Genomic DNA, 17,221 nt, shown 5'->3' with positions numbered 1-17,221 from the left:
CGACATGTTCCCGTCTTTTTATTGTGTGTTAACGATGGCCCGATTTACTAAAACCAAAGTATGTGCATTGATGCATATTCAAAACGTAATGTGCACTATTGTCTCACAATGCAACAAGGGAGATGGAGGCGGCTGCAGAAAAGAATACAGAAGACAAATAAACATGATGGGCAACGATCTGGGATAATAAAAAAAAACACAGGGCTCAACGGGGGAGGGGCTAAGGTGAGGCTGAAGAGCGAGTGTCATCACGCCACCGGCACTTTGAACGCTGGCCTTCATATAAATTGAATCCGGAGTGTTTTCTATCGATTTACGGCACATGCAACAGTTCACAGGAGACGGACATTTTCAGATCTATATTTTACGAGGCTTCTGCCTCATTCAGCTCGTTGGAGCGTTTCTGTACCAGCGAGCGAGAGAGAGCGAGAGAGAGAGAGCTGGAGCGATGATTTCGAAGTTTTAGTCATGTCACCAAAAAACGTGCTTTCGCATGTATCTAGTGCATGCGGAAAAATATGAAAGAGGTCATTTTCTGGCGACTGTAGATATCCGCCACACGTTGTCTTCATACATGCACGCGACAGAAAGGCTCTTCTAAGCTGTAACTGCAGTTTTTTTTTTTGCAGTGCCACCACTTGTATTTGTGGCCTAAATAAACACCCATGGGAGTTTCTCTTGGAAATATTTCTGCTCTCCTTAGAGCATGAAGAATTAGTGTTTGAAATACAAACTGCTCGGAGCAGCGAGGCCTGCACCACAAAGAAGGAAAACATAATACTCTGCCACACTAGAGAATCCCCAAAAAAAAAGAAAAAGTAAAAGAAGCCCTGAGTTGCCTCACACTGAGGTTCTCATGTAGATTACTTGAGTATTTTAAGGATTTAATCAGGGGCCGCCAGTGCTGCCGTGTCTTGTTTCTTCTCTTCCCGTCCTCTACAGTAGCGTCTAGCTCGCTAATCTGCAGGATCTCGGCACACACTGCATCCAGGTATGGAGACAAACAGAGTGTGAGCTTGCACACACACACACACACACACACACACACACACACACACACACGCACACACACAGATATGCAGATGCTCACCGTTCTCCTCGCCCCCACATGTTTGCCTGTTCATGTGCGACTCCCTGGGGCGGGATGGGCGGAGGGGGGTGGGGGGGCGTCAGGGCTGTGACTGATGAAAACACAGCCGTGGCGGCGGTGTCAACGCCATAAAACAAAGGCAGCAGTGTAGATGAGCTGCCAGCCGCGCCGCCAGTGATGGATTTCACCGCGAGCACATTTGCGGCTGAAAACGGGCCATTTAGTCTCTACCGCTTCTTCTTCTACTTCTACTTCTTCTTCTACTTCCCCTTTCTCTCTCCCCGTCTTCTCGTGTTGCCTGTGCCCTTGAGCCATCTTCCGAGTTGAGAGACTCTTTATTTATGACCCTTACAAAGGAACGCATCTGTTCCCCGTCCCACGCTGTCCGTTTCGCTGTTGTTGGTCCTCTCTCCTCTCCGCTGCACTTGTCTGCACACGTCCGCAGCCAACCCCTCCTCAGACTGCTTTTTGTCCATGCAATATCCTTCACAGGTGAAAGGTTCACCACGAGCTCCAATATCCTCTCATCCCTCTCTTAAATACGGGCTTTGTGTATCAGGGCGTATATATATATATATTTATAAATATATATGTCATCCACAGGTGGCAAGTGTTGGCCAGAAAATTGTCAGATTTGTGTGTTATTCCAACAGAAAATAAGTTTGCTGCGTGGCTTTAATAACTATTTCAGCTGGAGGAGGTCATTTCAACTCTTTACCACCCTAGAATAGTTCCAGATTGTGTTGTTATTTTATTTTTGGGGCTTTTACATCCATGCCTGTGCATTAGTCAGACGGATCGCAACGACAGATCGGTGTTCGTGATCGTGACTCACAAGTTTTGGGGGTGCAGAAAGCAGCTCTGTGGAAAAAAAAACAACAACGACTCCTAAACCGTGTGACTATTAATAGGAGATGAAATATCACGGAGAAAGATTATGCTCCTTCCAGGGAGTCTCAGAAGATAATTTCCCTCAACGATCTTTTGTAGCCCCGCTCCACGATGCGCAAACAAATCCCTCCCTGGGTTAATATCATGTAATTACAGTGCATAATGTTTCATCACGGTGTTTAGCGAGCAGACGATCACGGAGGATGAATATGAGAGGGGTGCACTGGGAGGTTTCCATCCTATCCATGGCATGTGTGCGAACATATAACGCTCTTTCTTTATATTGGAAATATCCTTTTCAGTCCTTCAGAGAGCACACAAAAAAAAAAAAGAAACCGGGATTTAATCATCCCGTATCGTGCCGACCTTTTTAGTGGATCACAACATATCTGGGAGAAGGAATTAATCTGCGGATGCCCCCGGGTTCAGAGTGAGACTTTGAATGCCATGTTTCAGTCCAGCGCATCGCCGTGCTAAGCTAGGCTAACCGGCCGCTGGCTGGCTGTGTCGCTCCTCATCCGACGCTCAACGGGAACGTCGATGACGCCGTCGCCATTTCATCATCTTTCAAAATGCATGTGGCGAACGTGATAAAAAAATTAAAAAGAGTCAGGTGAACAGTCAGGTGGGCGTGTCTTCAAAAGTCCAAAAGTCCAAGCTGCTTGCTGTGTCCGAAAAACGATGCAGATGAGAACCTTCCCATGCTCATTTGATCCATTCCTAATATCACACATCGAGTAGAGCGTCTTTTAAATTGTATTCTCATCCATCGCAGCGTTGAAATAATCCCTTTGACATTCGTAGTTTGCAAAATGCATTCCCATCTGTGGAAAACCAAAACAAATAAAAACGTCTTAGCGGTGGCATTCAATCACAGGTTTAGTCAAGCCAGATGGGAGGCTTAACCCCACTCATCTGACCGTGAAGGTTTATGACGAATGGGCACACTTCATGAATGGCGGCTCTATTTGGAGATGGCTCCATAAAACCAGGAGGCCCTCCGCTGTTTTATGTTTTCGTCATAAAGCCTAAGGTCAGTGTCGCTGGAAGCCTCGAAATGAGCTTCAATCTCTATTTTCTGCTGGGTGGCCGCTATTCTCTCGCGACCCAATGTTCATCAGAGAAAGAAAATAAGTAAGCGCCGAGGGTTTAACCTGAGTCAGGGCGCGTTTCACCACTCTGTGTGTACTTTAGGCTGCAGAGCCCCGTCTCATGGCCTTTAGCGGGAACAGAGGAGCTATTTGTGGCTTTGTGAGGACATGAAAGAAGGGTTTTATTTATATATATATATATAAATATGACTGATGGCCACGCTAATGATCCCACAGTCTCTGCAAACTCTCCCTCTCTCTCTTTCTGACTTTCCCTTTCGTCCGACTTCAAAGGGAGCTGGCCGCGTGGCGGTCATACCTATTGTGGCGCCACCTGCGCGTGCGGGCGTCTCTCAACCGCCGCTATTAGCACAGCTGCTTGCCTATATGTGGCAGTATTTGTTCGGAGCTCAAAATGGCTTTTCACGGCTTTTCACAGCGGCGCGTTTGACCTGGAGTTTGTCTCCGAAGCGGCCCCATTGTCACTGACGGGATGTCGGTTTGGCTTCGAGGCCCACCGGGGGTTGTCCAGCAAGAACGGCGGTGTAGCTGATTGGGTTTCATACCTGCCTTTGTGAGTGTGTGTGTGTGTGTGTGTGTGTTTTGTCACTAATAGGCGACCCGGCGAGCTGCCAGTTGGCTCGTCTCATCAGCAGGACCAACAAATCTGGCTGTTCTCAGGCAGCCGGCAAATAAACAAAACACTTTACCTGTGGTTAAACAATTAAAAAATGAACACGAGTCTATCCGTTATTCATACATGTATACATACGCACAAATGCATCAACCCCCCCCCCCCCTCCCTCTCCTCCGGCATCCGACACAAGCTCCTTCTTCTATTTTTGCAGCGTGCAGCAGAGGAATCAGAAGGGGGAGAAAAACTGTCACTGATGTGTAAATTCGCGATAAATAATTCCTCTCGCGTCTCACCCAACAGACCGCCTGGGTGCGCGTGTGCTGCTCCCGCTTTTAGCTTACCCCTATCTCTCTTTATATCCACCCCCCCCCCTCCTTCCATCCCTCCCGGCGTCATTACTTATGAAGCACAGTAATGAAAGACTCTCATTTCCAGTGTTTGCCGAGACCCTCCGTCGTCCCCCCTCCCTCCATCACTCCATCCATCCCTCACTCCCTCTCTTTGAGGGGGCACATCGGATAAAAGTATCCGGCTCTAATGGAAAATGAAAGCAGGGTTTTGTGGCCCCGTAGACGCACAGTGTGAAGGAAAAACACAACCTAGGAGCAGTTGGAGGAGCCCTCGCCTCGCCCGGCTCTATATTTAAAGGCAGGAAAACCTGATTTTGGATCAGTCACGCCAGACTTGTAGCAGACACCTACTGCACGCCGGGGGAGGCAGATAGTGAGCCTTTTTTCCTGCGTCTTTCTTCCTCTCCTCTCTCTCGCAAAAGACGTCACGCTGCGTTTTCTATTCTGCATATAGACCCCTGCGTTCCCTCGCTGTTTCATGCGCGTCCTTATTTACCTCCTCGCGCTCCATTGATGTTTCCCCGTCAAAGACGCAGAGGGAGTGCACTTTGTTCCCGCTGCAAAACGGCTGATCGACTCCCTTTTTTTGTCTTGAAACACATGAACGGAGATGTGCCGGCGCGAGGAGATCATCTCAAGCAGAAAGTTTTGTCTTGGAGCGCCTATTTTTATGATACCGACGCACACGGCTACTGAAACGGTTCGCTTGGCGCACGGCGTGCACTCGAAGATGCCTTCAGGTGCTGACAACCGCAGCATTCACTAGAAGATGCCTTCGGGTGTTGACAACAGCAGCATTTATAAGAGGGAGAGACACAAAAATAAGTGTGCAACAACTTTGTTTTGTGTCACTTTCATTGCTGTCCGTTGGAAGCTGCAGCCCTGCCAACTCCACCAGCCGGCGCCTCTAAAACCCTCTAATTAACACACTTTGTCTTATTTGATTAATCCATTACCTCATATCCAATCTAGAAATAACTCACTGCGGAATGCAGCTTTTTATTCCCGTACGGACACGATCGTGGTATCTATTTACCGCATCTAAATCTCAGCAAGAAAGCCAATAGGCGTTTTAAGTATTGCGCAAAACTATATTTCTCCCTCCTGACAACTGGGATCAAGATGAGATGATGATGCAATAATGCAGCGCTGGCCTCAAGAAATCAGCAATTAATCAAATGACTCAAAAAAAAAAAAAAGTGAAAGTCAGTCGAGATCGAGGCCTCAGGAGGTTTTTTTTTTTTTTTTTGCTTCTTCACAGTCGGCCTTGGGGCTGTTTGTTGGTAAGAATCTGGATCACGATGAAGGGGGAGAGGTCGAGATTCAGTGCGTGGTGAGGGGAGGGAGGAGGGGGATATATTGCAATGCTGTAAAGCGAGGCAATGTGTTAGATTTGTTAACACAGACCCCATAAGGTCCAGCGTCACAGAGCCGCTGTCTCTCAGATCGCCTGTCCTCGGTCCGCATCATCACTGTCCTCTCTCTGCGAGCTCTCTCGGCGGCCATCTTTTTCCTCATCTTCCCCGCTCCTCGCCACACAGGGGCCACTGACTCCACGGCCGTGTTCTAGTGCGGCTGTGCTTTTAGCCTAATGGACAGACAGCTGTGCTCCCATTTCTATATATAACCAACTTCCGCGCATGATGAGCTCTGTCACACCCGCTATCTCCGGCTACATGTCGCTGACCGCCGTGTCGATGCGCGAGGAGAGAGAGCAGCGAGGCCTCGAACGCACACATTTAATCTGCAGTCTTTTTTTAGTGCAAAAAAAAAAAGTCCTTTTATGGAAAAAAATAAAGCTACATTAAATAGATTTAGTGAATAGCACTTTGAAAAGCCTGCCTGGAACTACTTAAACGACGGTATTTAATGTAGCTTTAATCCGCGTTAAGTCACAGTTTTGTTGTTTTATGGATGCCGAGCGCATGAAATATAAAATAAAAAAGGGGACATGGTTATCTCTTGTGTGGAAGCGTCTACACAAACACTCAATCTAAATGTTGTTGTGGCGCCCTCACTCTTTCTGACCTTTCACCTTGAGCAACGATACACGATGAAGGAAAGAAATACCCCTTTGATTAAAAATATATATATATTTACATTTCTGTGCATGTGTGTGTGTGTGCGTGTGTGTGTGTGTGTGTGTTAGCGAGCACTGGATTAAGGTACATAAGTAACAGTGTTAAGGGATCAGCTGGCGGTGGGGTCGTATCCGTTCAGATTAGAGAGTTTAGTCCTCTCGTCTCTGCGTAATTAATAGAAGCGAAGAGGATAAAGACAAAGAGGCAAAGAGGAGAGTAAGTATGCACGGAGAGCAGTATTTAAAAGAAACACACACACAGCAGAGGAGGGATTGTGTGTAATGACAGGGTCCCCGGGCGGTCAGTGTATTTGTGTACATGGTGTGTGTGTGTGTGTGTGTGTGTGAGTCCAGAAGCAACAGCAGGAAGGATATAAAAAGGGACGGACGGGACGTGCGGTTTGTCTCGCGGAGTTCAGGTCCTCTGTAACGTCAACGGGGATGATAAGTGCAGGACGGCAGAAAATGGCGGCCGCAAAGAATCCGCATGCGGGGCCAACACACACACTCACACACACACATTTGCAATAACAGTACAGCGTCAGTGGTTTGGAGTTAAGAGGACCAGTTGATGTTCTTTAAGATTTCCTATCTTTATGAACAAAAAACCAGAAGGTTACTGGGTTTTTCAACGCAAAGGGAAAGGTGCCTTGCTTTTGTGACTTTAGATTTGTTTTGCAACACAACAATGAGTTGAAACGGACTAGCCGAGGCCGCTTAATGAGCTCCAGAAGATTAAAAGGCACTGAGACGAGCTGTGAAAGAAACAACAAATTGGACTCATGAATAGAAGCACAATTAAATAGAAGACAGATCCAAGTTTAATAAAGGAAGCGGTGAACTAGCATCAAGTCTCTGCTGTCTTATACTGATGAGTTCAGTGCTGCCATCCCGTATGAAGGGAAGATGGATGTTTTTAAAAAGGAGATGTTGTAGAACCAGGACGATGAGCAGGAATGTTGCAGGAAATATAAGTTTAATGAAAGAAATGTAAAGTGAGCCAAACCAAGCAAGCGTCCAAATCACACAAAATAATGAACCGGACATCTCCCACCAATGGAGAAGCACCTTCCCTTTGGTCCTCCATCTTAACCACACCTTTACTGGTGGGGTAAGCGGGGCAGCTGATCCACCACAGCGACCCGGTCAGGACGGAAACCACAGAAACTAAACGTGCCCATGTCATTTGTACGCCTTCATTCATATTGTATGACATAACCGCCTCTTGTTGGGGGGCGGGGCCCGGCGGCAGCCTCTGCACCCGCAGGATGTAGACGCCCGGCACGCGGCAAGCGCTTCCAGACCAGAGACGAGACGAGGTGCGCGTCGGGACGACTCAGGTGCTGCTAACGCGGTGAAGGGTGTTGATGTAATTAGGGTTCATTTAAAAAGGTGTACGTTTAAGGTTGCCGCTATCACACGACCTACATCTGCTTGTTAGAAGCCGCACGCCACGTGCCAAGTTTTTTTTGCTTAAGGATAGCGTGTGTTTAACAGTGAACGATTATGTTGTGCATCAGGATGTGAAAAGCGGGATGTAAAAGGAAAATGATCTTCAGATCGATTATTGTCACCGTAGAGTTTAACTGTCACTCGCGAGGAAACGATGACTCGCTGTCACCGAGAAAGCGGCGCGTCCGAACGCAAAGGGAGAAAGAAGTGAGGAATAAAAATGGATTCGCTCCCTTTTAGCCCAGCACTCGAGCCCTCAGCAGTAATGAATCTCGGTAGCTGAGGAAGACAAAGCTGCGTGGCAGAAAATCCATTAGTGGGTCTGCTGCTGGATAGCAAAGAGACACAGAGGAATGGCGGCTTGTGATAGCGCGAGGCCAACCGCGCTGACGGATTCTGACATGACTGCCTTGTCTTTTCTTTTTCTTCCCCTCTTTCCTTCCGCGAAGTCTGAGAAGGCTGGCAGACGTTAGCCCCCATGTCTGATGACTCGTCCCGTGGAGCCCAGGTGTGTGTGTGTGTGTGTGTGTCTGCAGGTGTGTGAGACAGGGCCGGGGTGTCGGTACTGGATTCATTTAAGGTATCGACCAAAATACTTCTACAGTCAAAGAGATACCCAGATCTGGAAAAAAAAAGAAACAGACCATTTGTGTGGTTTTGCTGGCACTGCGAACATTTGTCGAATCGATTCCTTCGTCGTGAATCTTTGGGCCGAATTTTCTCCTTGTTTCTTTTCAAAAAATACAAATCCTGTTTATCAGCGCAGGTGCACTGGTGTCCAGCTCCTCAGTGCAGCCGTGTCCATTCTGAATGTTTACTTCATTCTGTTTTTCTTTCAATTTGACAGGTTATCCACCGTCAAAACCACTGTTTTAAAAGTAAGACTATTCCTGGAGGAAAGTATGTTTTTTACCCCCCTCTAAACGTAACTGAGAACGCAGTTTAAGTTGTGTGGGAACGTCAACACAGCATTTTAGTTTTTCTGAGACGGACACACAAAAGCTTCCCATCGAGGGCACTGAAGAGACGAGGAAGAGAGAGAGAGTCTGCAGGGGATGGAGCGATTGAAAAAGATGGATTATCTGTCCCTCTGCTATTAAGACAGTGGATGAGGCGGGGACATTAGTGTGTGTGTGTGTGTGTGTGTGTGTGTGGAGGGGAGGGGGGGGGGGGGCAACATGAGAGACCTTTATAACGGTACAACAGCTGCAAGATAGGATTTGGCATCTGGAGACACCTCGTACACCTCGCTTTGACCTGACTCTCTTTCTCACACACACACACACACACACACACACACACACACACACCAACTACACACAAACACCGGCCTGCTTCTTTCTTGATGTGGAGATTACTGAACCGAGGGGACAAAAGATGAAGACGGAGGGGATGATGAGGAAGAAAAAGTGAAGATTAACGCTGAGACATCTCTCTCTCTCTCTCTCTCTCTCTCTCTCTCTCTCTCTCTCTCTCTCTCTCTCTCTCTCTCTCTCTCTCTCTCTCTCTCTCTCTCTGCCTTTCCCTCTGTTTCCTATTTTCTATTTCTCCGCATCTTTTAACCCCTGTTCTGTTTTTCCCTGCATTCTTCGCGACGTCGCGTCCACATATCATCCCGTTCTTGGAACATTCGGTTTCTTAACGCTACGTTGTCCAAATAAGGCCGATGTCTTACGGTCCAATGCGACAATAATATCTTTTTTTCTGTTTTTTACCCCTCCGCCTCTTGCCTGTCGGCATGTTTAGCGTCGGTTAGAGCCCAGTGTCTGACCCATCGCCTGCAGACGGAGCTGCAGTTTTGTGACTTTCTCTCCTCCAAACCCTTCCCTCCGCTGCCCGGCGTCCCGGAGGCTGCAGCAGCTGGCTACACACAGATGTATCTCCCTGTGTGTCTTTCTCTTATCCCTTTTCTGTCCTCTCTCTCTCTCTCTCTCGCTCTTTCAAATCATGCATTTGTCCTCAAGTCCAGCTCACATCCCGGGCACACCTCCGCTGTCGTGTGCACACCGAGCTGGCGGCTCAAGCGAGCGCATCGCAGGTCTTGTATTGTACAGCGGAGGAGAAACACGAGGCCACATTACGCGCTCATACAGTAGACGTGCAGTATCGTATTACTAACTCACTGGAAGCTCTTCTGGATAATGGCATCATCCAAATATCAGTATGGTAAAAAATCCAAAAGGAGGCAGTGAAGTATTCCATACGCTGCCATTACTCCAGAAACACGAGGCAGATAGCTGGATGACCACTTGAAAAGCCTTTACATAAGGTGAAAGAAATGAGACATAGTGTAATAATACAGTTATAGAGAGGTTTAGGTACAAGTCTAAAGAAGGCTTGTATCAGTTTCAGCCCTAGAGGAGGACGGGGTTGAGCAGAGACAGATTTCTTTGAGTGAGAGATGACCTTTCTTTCCACCTGACTCATTTTTTTTGACAATTGTCAAGAGTGTATGAACGCTGGCATGGTTTCAGTAAAAAAAAAAAAAAAGTTCTACGTTTTGTTGAAGGCTTTTTGAATGCATGTGTTGTTTTTTTTTGTGCTCATTTTCTCATGGAATTGGAGAGGTGACAGGAAACGCTGGGAGAGTCCATCATCACGTGACTCACGGTCCATGATACACAGCCCATTTGAATTGCATTGCTTAGTAGCAGTGATGGAGCAATGGCATGTTGCCGACGAGGCTCATTGCTTTGGCCGCGATTAGCCGTGTGTGTGTGTGTGTGTGTGTGTGTGTGTGTGTGTGGACATTACCGTTGCTTCCGTTGTGCTCGATGAGGTGTACAAGAGAATGAGAAGAATTGACAGTGGCCCGTTAGCGCTGTGGCGGCTAATCCATAACCTTGGTCAAGCACACACACACACACACACACACACACAGGCACGCACACCCTGTTGACACCTAACCTTTACAGGAAGCAGAGCGGAGATCAACTGACCAGAAGCTGCTGTCGATCAAGGAGCTCGAGCCTCCTACTCCCTCCACCCGTCCACCCGTACATCCCTCCACCCCTTCATCCCTCCATCCCTCCGCTCCCCTGCTTCCCCTCAGTCAATATCCATTGAATAGTCGGTGTGTTTAGTATACATGAGGAATGAGTGCACATCACGGGATAAGACCGAAAGGAATGAAGGAATCACGGAGCGAATTTTGTTTACGGTAACGAATGAATAAAAGAGGAATCGCACGTACTGTCAGGGGGAAAAAAATGGAGGGCGAGAAGAAACGGAACGGAGAGACGATTCAGGGAGAAGCTGACGGGTGCACGAGGGAGAGAGGAGGCTTTGGGAGACGATGGGGGTCGAGGAGAGGTAGATTTGCTGATCAGACGTTACAAAACACACACAGACACACACACGAGCAGTCGGTGGCTCAGAATGGTGCCGTCATAAACACAGCTTTGATGATAGCGCTATCCCACTGAGCCCAAAAGCCTTGACACGGAGACAGAGGGAGAGAGGGAGCCTGCTGCGAAGGGTGTGTGTGTGTGTGTGTGTGTGTGTGAGAGAGAAACTCTCTCTCTATTTATGTCTCTGTATGAGAGACTGTGGTTATCAGAGACATAAATACAAAGAAAAAAAAGGATCGCAATATGGAGACATCCGATCTGTGTTGTCCCGACACAATCAGCTGTGAGCCAGATTGCCGCCATATTGGATGTTTTAATATTTAACCATATGTGGGGGAGGCGGCGCTGACTTGTGAAGAAAGAAGGTGTACGCACAATCAGGGCCCTTTCATCACAAACACTCGCGACGTGCAATCAAGAGCAAGGCAACGAGATGAAAATGCACTCATAAACAACACGCCTAGCGACAAAAGCCGTCGCTGCAGATTGAGCTCGCGTCGGCGTGAAGAACGGCCCCGTTCATACATCAATCCGGCCGTTTTGTCCGGCTCCAAAACGGCCTAATATATTTCTATTTTGTTTCTGTTCGGGCCCCTCGGAGGCAAACCCTGCGGTGGCGCATTTGATATGGTGACCGTGTCAGCAAAACGGTTGCTTATTTCCACATCGAGAGGCGGCGGCGGCGCCGCGTTAGCATTCAGCCGGCGTCCCGTCTGTGTCCACCCGATGAATCGCAAGTCCGGCGTTCACTCTTTTTAATCTCTGGGCTTTATTTGTGTTGTCTCCTGCCATCTCCTGGGGGAAAATATCAGGGGCTGTATTCAGAAAGCATGCGGAGAACTCCTCCGACTGGGTTCCAAGTGGTTTAGGAAACTTCTTTACGGGCAACTCGGAGGAGCGGCAACGAACCGAAGCGTTTCCCTCAGCGAGGAGCCGGTTGACCCCACAGACGCTGTGACATCGATTGTCTCCAGTCAGCCATGCAGTAATTATGAATAGTATTTTATGTAACGATCTGTTAAATGCATAAGCCATAGGCCTACTATATAATCAGCGAGTGCATCTCATTATCCCTGCATGATCTAATCTGCAGCGGCTCATCGACTCGCTCGCTCGCTCAGGCTTTGGAGAATATTCTTCCTCTTTGTCTTTTCACCGTTTTTGTTCTCGTCTGCTTGAGAAACTCTTAAAAGACCTCCTTCCTTCTCCCTCCTCCTTCCTCCCTTACCTCTTTCCTCCTCTTTCCTCCCTTCTCTTTTCCTCTTTCCTCTCTAGTTCCTCCTATGCCCTCCTTCCTCTCTCCTCCTTCCTTTCTCCTACCTCCTCTTCCCCCTCTCCTCTTTCCTCCCTTCACTTTTCCTCTTTCCTCTCTCCTCCCTACTCTCTCATCTCTCCTTCCTCCTCCCTCTCCGCTCCTTCTTCCTCTCTCTCCTCCCTCCTCCCTCCAGCTCTTCTCAGAGTAAAGGTGCCTTGTGATCAACTTTTACCAGGAACTTATCTCAACTTTAAGGGGACATTCTTAGCCGACGTCATCATTCTCAGACTCTTCCTCGAGATGCGTCCCTGGTTGTTCTGTGACTGAGGAGCGTTGTGAACGCGGCCCGCGGCGCTTCAGCCGCTAAACGATCCAGCAGCTTTGCCAACATTGTGCTTGTTAAAGTTGCGGGCTGTAAAAGCAAAACAATTAGCTTCAAGATGCCAAAAAAAACCCCACAAACAGAAGCTCGGCAGAGTGGAGCCGGGTTCATTTCACATGCACTCACTTCATCTGTTCATATCACACAATTGATTAAAGCGGCTCTCAATGTAAGGATTTGGCGCTCGTCATATCGTTGTAGATTTAGATTACCGGTCGAAATACAGCACAATAATCTACGAGTGTATCTGGTTTGTAATCTAATCTAATGTAATCCACATCCACACACAGCGAGCACCATGAGGGACAACATCCATGAAAAACGCCGAGCGCGCAGGATTCATGAGGAACAATATGAAGTTTTGCATTTACATTACAGCACATAATACCGTGTGCATGCTTTCCCACATTAACCTGCAGGGAGTCTAGTGCGGTGCATCCTCACCAGGCACAATAGGAAATGACACACACACACACACACACACACACACGAACACACGGTGAGTCACTGTTATTTAGCTGGGTTTACCTACGAGCCATACCCCCCCACCAAAGACACACTGACTCACTTATCTGCTCATGCACATGCTCCGATGTTGCGCGTGTGTAATGTGCCAAATATTCATTTAAAAAAAAAAAGGCTGTTTACCCAAAATTATAATCCCAGAGCCCGAGATCACATCTTTAGAATCAGTTCTATATTTACATTTGCCGTAAACAGAATAAGGACACTTTCACAAACTCAGAAGCGACCGACATGCAGATTAGGGTTTTCCTTTTTTTGGAAAACGGCTTAAAAATGGCAAATCAAAACAGTCGCTAATTAATTTCCTAATGTGGGCGAGCCGCTGCTCTCGTGCGCCCCGACGCACAGCCACCACGCAGACATGTGGCTTTGTGTCACAATCCAGGACACGCACACACTAAATCATGCACCGCAATGGGGGAATCTATGTGACACCACAGCAACACACACACACACCTGCATAATCAATGGAAAACAAGAATAGAGGGATGGAGGGAGGAGGGATGGATGGAGGAGGGACAGAGGGAGGAGGGGCTTGGGGGGGGGGGGGGTGAAGGAGACACAGCAGTTTTGGTCGTCTGTTGTTGGAAACAAAGTGCTGTTAAAGTGATTCACTCGCTGCATTTAAGTACATTCCCTTATTAAAGAACAGCAGCCGGCAGACTGGTCGGCTAGACAGACCCACACACACACACAAACACACACACACACACACACACACACACACACTACTTTATGCACAAGCGCGCTCCTAGTTATGCATCGTCAAACTCACGCAAATGTGCACGCAAGGACCCACACAGAAGGATGGGAGAGAGAGAGAGACAGAGAGAGAGAGAGAGAGAGAGAAGTGGGTCAGAATCAGCGGCCCAGTGGCGACGTGCACGAGGCCCTATTGTCGCACAAAGATACTTCATTCCAACACACGCACACACACACACACATACAACACAGCGACGGCGCGGTCGGGCCGATGTAGGTCAAACAACAGTAATTACCGAGCGAGTTTACAGGAGGAAAACATTGCTGGAATATTCCCGAAGAGAGAAGCGCGACATCGAGGAGATGAAGGTGCATGTCTGCGTCAGCGGTGGCGCTCGCTCCGTGTTATTGTATGGACGTTAAATAAATATTAATAATTACACAAATGACTGATCCAGGAAACTGATTACTGATGTGGTTCCTGGACCAAAAACAACCAATTTATTTCCCATAAATCAGCCGTTAAATGTCAGAGAATCCCTCTGTTTTTCCGGCAAATGCATAACTTTATAATGTCAGTGACTATAAAAGAATGAATTTGAGAGTTTCTTCTTCTTTAGCCCCTCCCATACACACATAACCACTCCAATGTGAATGAATTCTTACGTCAACACGCCAAACAGAATGTAGTTACTCCAGGAGATTAAAACACACTTTCTTTTGAATGCAATGCACACACACACACACACGCTGGGTTATTTACTCCCTTGGCCCAGATGCATGAATACACAGAGGAGTTGTACATCCTTTTTCAGATGCAATCAAGCAATCCATTTACTCATGCATAGCTAAATGAATAGCTTTACCTAAATCCTGAGCTCAGAACCAGCGGTACGTTGTGTAAAGCCCCTAAAACGGTCGTGACTGCTGCTTTCGCTTTGAAATGTACATCACCGCTGCAGGATGCACACAGATCCATCACACGCCCCCACACACGTGTGTGTGTGTGTGTGTGTGTGTTGCCGTGGCAAAGCTCTATCAACAAGTGGAGGAAGCGTAACGAACCCCAAACAAGGCCTGCCTTTCAGTAAACCTGCGTGTGTGTGTGTGTGTGTGTGTGTGTGTGTGTATATGCGTGTGTCCACTTTGACACATTCATATTGAATACACAGTGACATCCATTCAGGTGTCCTTGATGTCCAGGGAGGAGTGTGGAGCCGAGTTAATTGATGCCAACATCGGCAATGAAATCTCCACAATTTTCTCATCCGGGGAGCCAAAAAAAAAAAAAATCAATAAAAAAAAAAGTAAAAAAGAGGCCCGCGTCTCGTCACTCATGGAGGGTTTTAAAAAAAGAAAGAAAAGAAAACAGGACTAAAGCGAGCGAGAAGATTCATGCGGGCATGTTTTACACTGACGTCCCTTCTGCAAAATAAACAAGCAGAGAGCTGGATGCAGAAGAGGAAGGAGCGGGGGCTCTAGGAGGAGGAGGAGGAGGAGGAGGTAGTAATGAGACGAAGAGGAGCACAGTGAGCTCTCCCATAAGAGCCTGTTTGTTTCCCCCCATCTGTTTACTGCACACTGAGCATCTCTTCTACCAGGAGGCCATCTGCGCCACCCGAGTCCGCCGCCCGCCCGCCCGGCCGGCCTTCATCCGCCGCCGTTTCCACTTGGCGGATGAATGCGAGCATTGATGACGGCCGAGGTTTTTCCATTTCGGCTTCCTTTTTCACACAGCGGCGGGTTTGAAACACGAGCACATGCGGCGCATGCGGCGCTCGCCCCGGGTGACGCGCGGCAAGCAGACAGCGGGAGGAGTGGCCTCCTCGTCTGCGGCACGACGCAATAGCGAGAAAACAGAGATTAGAGCATATTTAGTGATGGATATGTGTTTTTCCAGCATACAGTAGCGATCTGTAGTGGAGCCAACGTGTCAGCAGAGAAAGAGAGAGAGGACTTTATTTGATTTATGACTAAATATTGGAAATGCAGAAAGCCACAAAAGTCCTGTTTTGGTTTTCTGCGTGACAGATGTTGAATGTCATTCATCAGGAGGCGTGCTCCACCTCACTGGCAGCGTATTTATCAGGTCGGTTTGCCGGCGTTTAGTTCTTTCAGCAGTTCGGGGGCGGCGCTTCCCCGCCCGGTGCCGCCACGCACACATTGACGTATTGATCGTTGGCCTATCAGTGGACAGATCAGGGTCCATTTATATTGGTTTTACTATATTCTATAATCTGTTTTACTATAATTTACTGAATGGATGAGTCTCCATTGTCCCAGAAAACTGTTTTAACTCACAGTTTAGCCCAACAGAGGATACGAGGATAAGCATCTTGGCTTCTGTGTGAACACAAACAACGCATATTCAGAGACATAACTCTATATTTACAGTCAAATCCAACACTTTCCAGCACGTATTTTCATGCAAGTATGCGTACATATGACTATGCTCTTGAATCGTTGGACTCATTAGAGCTTTAAAGATGCATCTTGAGCTTTACCTGCCCCCTGTAATGCTTTTCATAAAAATAAACATAATAAACAGATTTGTGTATTGAAATGTTTCTCTCTTTTTCTCTTTCAGGTTTGATTACCAGGAGCTCCTCCACAACTCCACCTTCTGCTTGGTGCCTCGAGGCCGACGCCTGGGCTCCTTTCGCTTCCTGGAGTCTCTACAGGTAAAATATACAGTAGTTTTTCAGAAGTCCACCCCGTGATCGGGCTGCAGACCTGCATTCCTCTGCTGCTCACCGCTTTCACCGACGACATCCTTCACACGAGTCTTCAGGGGCTTGAAGTTGCACGCCACCACTGATGTTACGCAACACTGTCAGAGGGTTTGGGGCGAGGGGTTTTTTTTTCCTCCTCTCGAGCGTAAACAAACAGCGGAAGTCTCTCGGTGCCGACACGCCAACGCAGCGATCAGCAGAACAACGTGAGCGGCGGCGGTTCCCTCCGTCTGGACGACGCTGTCGACAGAGAACAAATGAACACTTTCCCCAAAGGAACCGTCGCCTTCAGTCGAGCTGCAGCTCGAGCACAGGCCGCTACACAAGGAAGTGCACCAGGATGCAGACTGTTTACGTCCCGGGGCCGAGGTTGATGTGCTCTTTTGGTTACTGACACCTTAATGGTCACATCTGCAAGTGTTTTCTTTTTTTTCTTTCTTTCTTTCTTCCTCCCCTCCCCCACCGGTCCATTGTGTTGCGTTGAGTGCAGATCCAACCGTAAAGGCTTTATTTGCTCATTTATTTGCTAGGCCTTTTAAACTAAAATGGGTCCATTAACACACACAAAAAAAACACACTCACGCGATCATTCGAGTGCATCGGTGAAATGTGCGCGTACACAAACAATGCAGGAACCGCCGAGGCGGCGGAGCGAGCGAGCAGTTTAAAGCGCTCGGTGTGTGT

General features: G+C 47.9%; 1 protein-coding gene across 3 annotated transcripts in view; it reads left to right on the top strand.

Annotated features, from left to right (window-relative positions):
• ext1c (exostoses (multiple) 1c) overlaps window positions 1-17,221 on the top strand; it is a 66,309-nt gene that overhangs the window by 37,940 nt on the left and 11,148 nt on the right. For all 3 annotated transcript variants that reach the window (XM_068575018.1, XM_068575016.1, XM_068575017.1), the window contains exon 3: window positions 16,393-16,486. In XM_068575018.1, the coding sequence (XP_068431119.1) occupies window positions 16,393-16,486 (94 nt within the window). The remainder of the gene's footprint in view (window positions 1-16,392; window positions 16,487-17,221) is intronic.

This window comes from Clinocottus analis, unplaced genomic scaffold (assembly GCF_023055335.1).
Source record: "Clinocottus analis isolate CAN_PGR_092001 unplaced genomic scaffold, fCliAna1.0.p SCAF_14, whole genome shotgun sequence".
Taxonomy (NCBI): domain Eukaryota; kingdom Metazoa; phylum Chordata; class Actinopteri; order Perciformes; family Cottidae; genus Clinocottus; species Clinocottus analis.
Note: the sequence above shows the minus strand (reverse complement) of the source record. Positions and strands in the feature narration are given on the sequence as shown.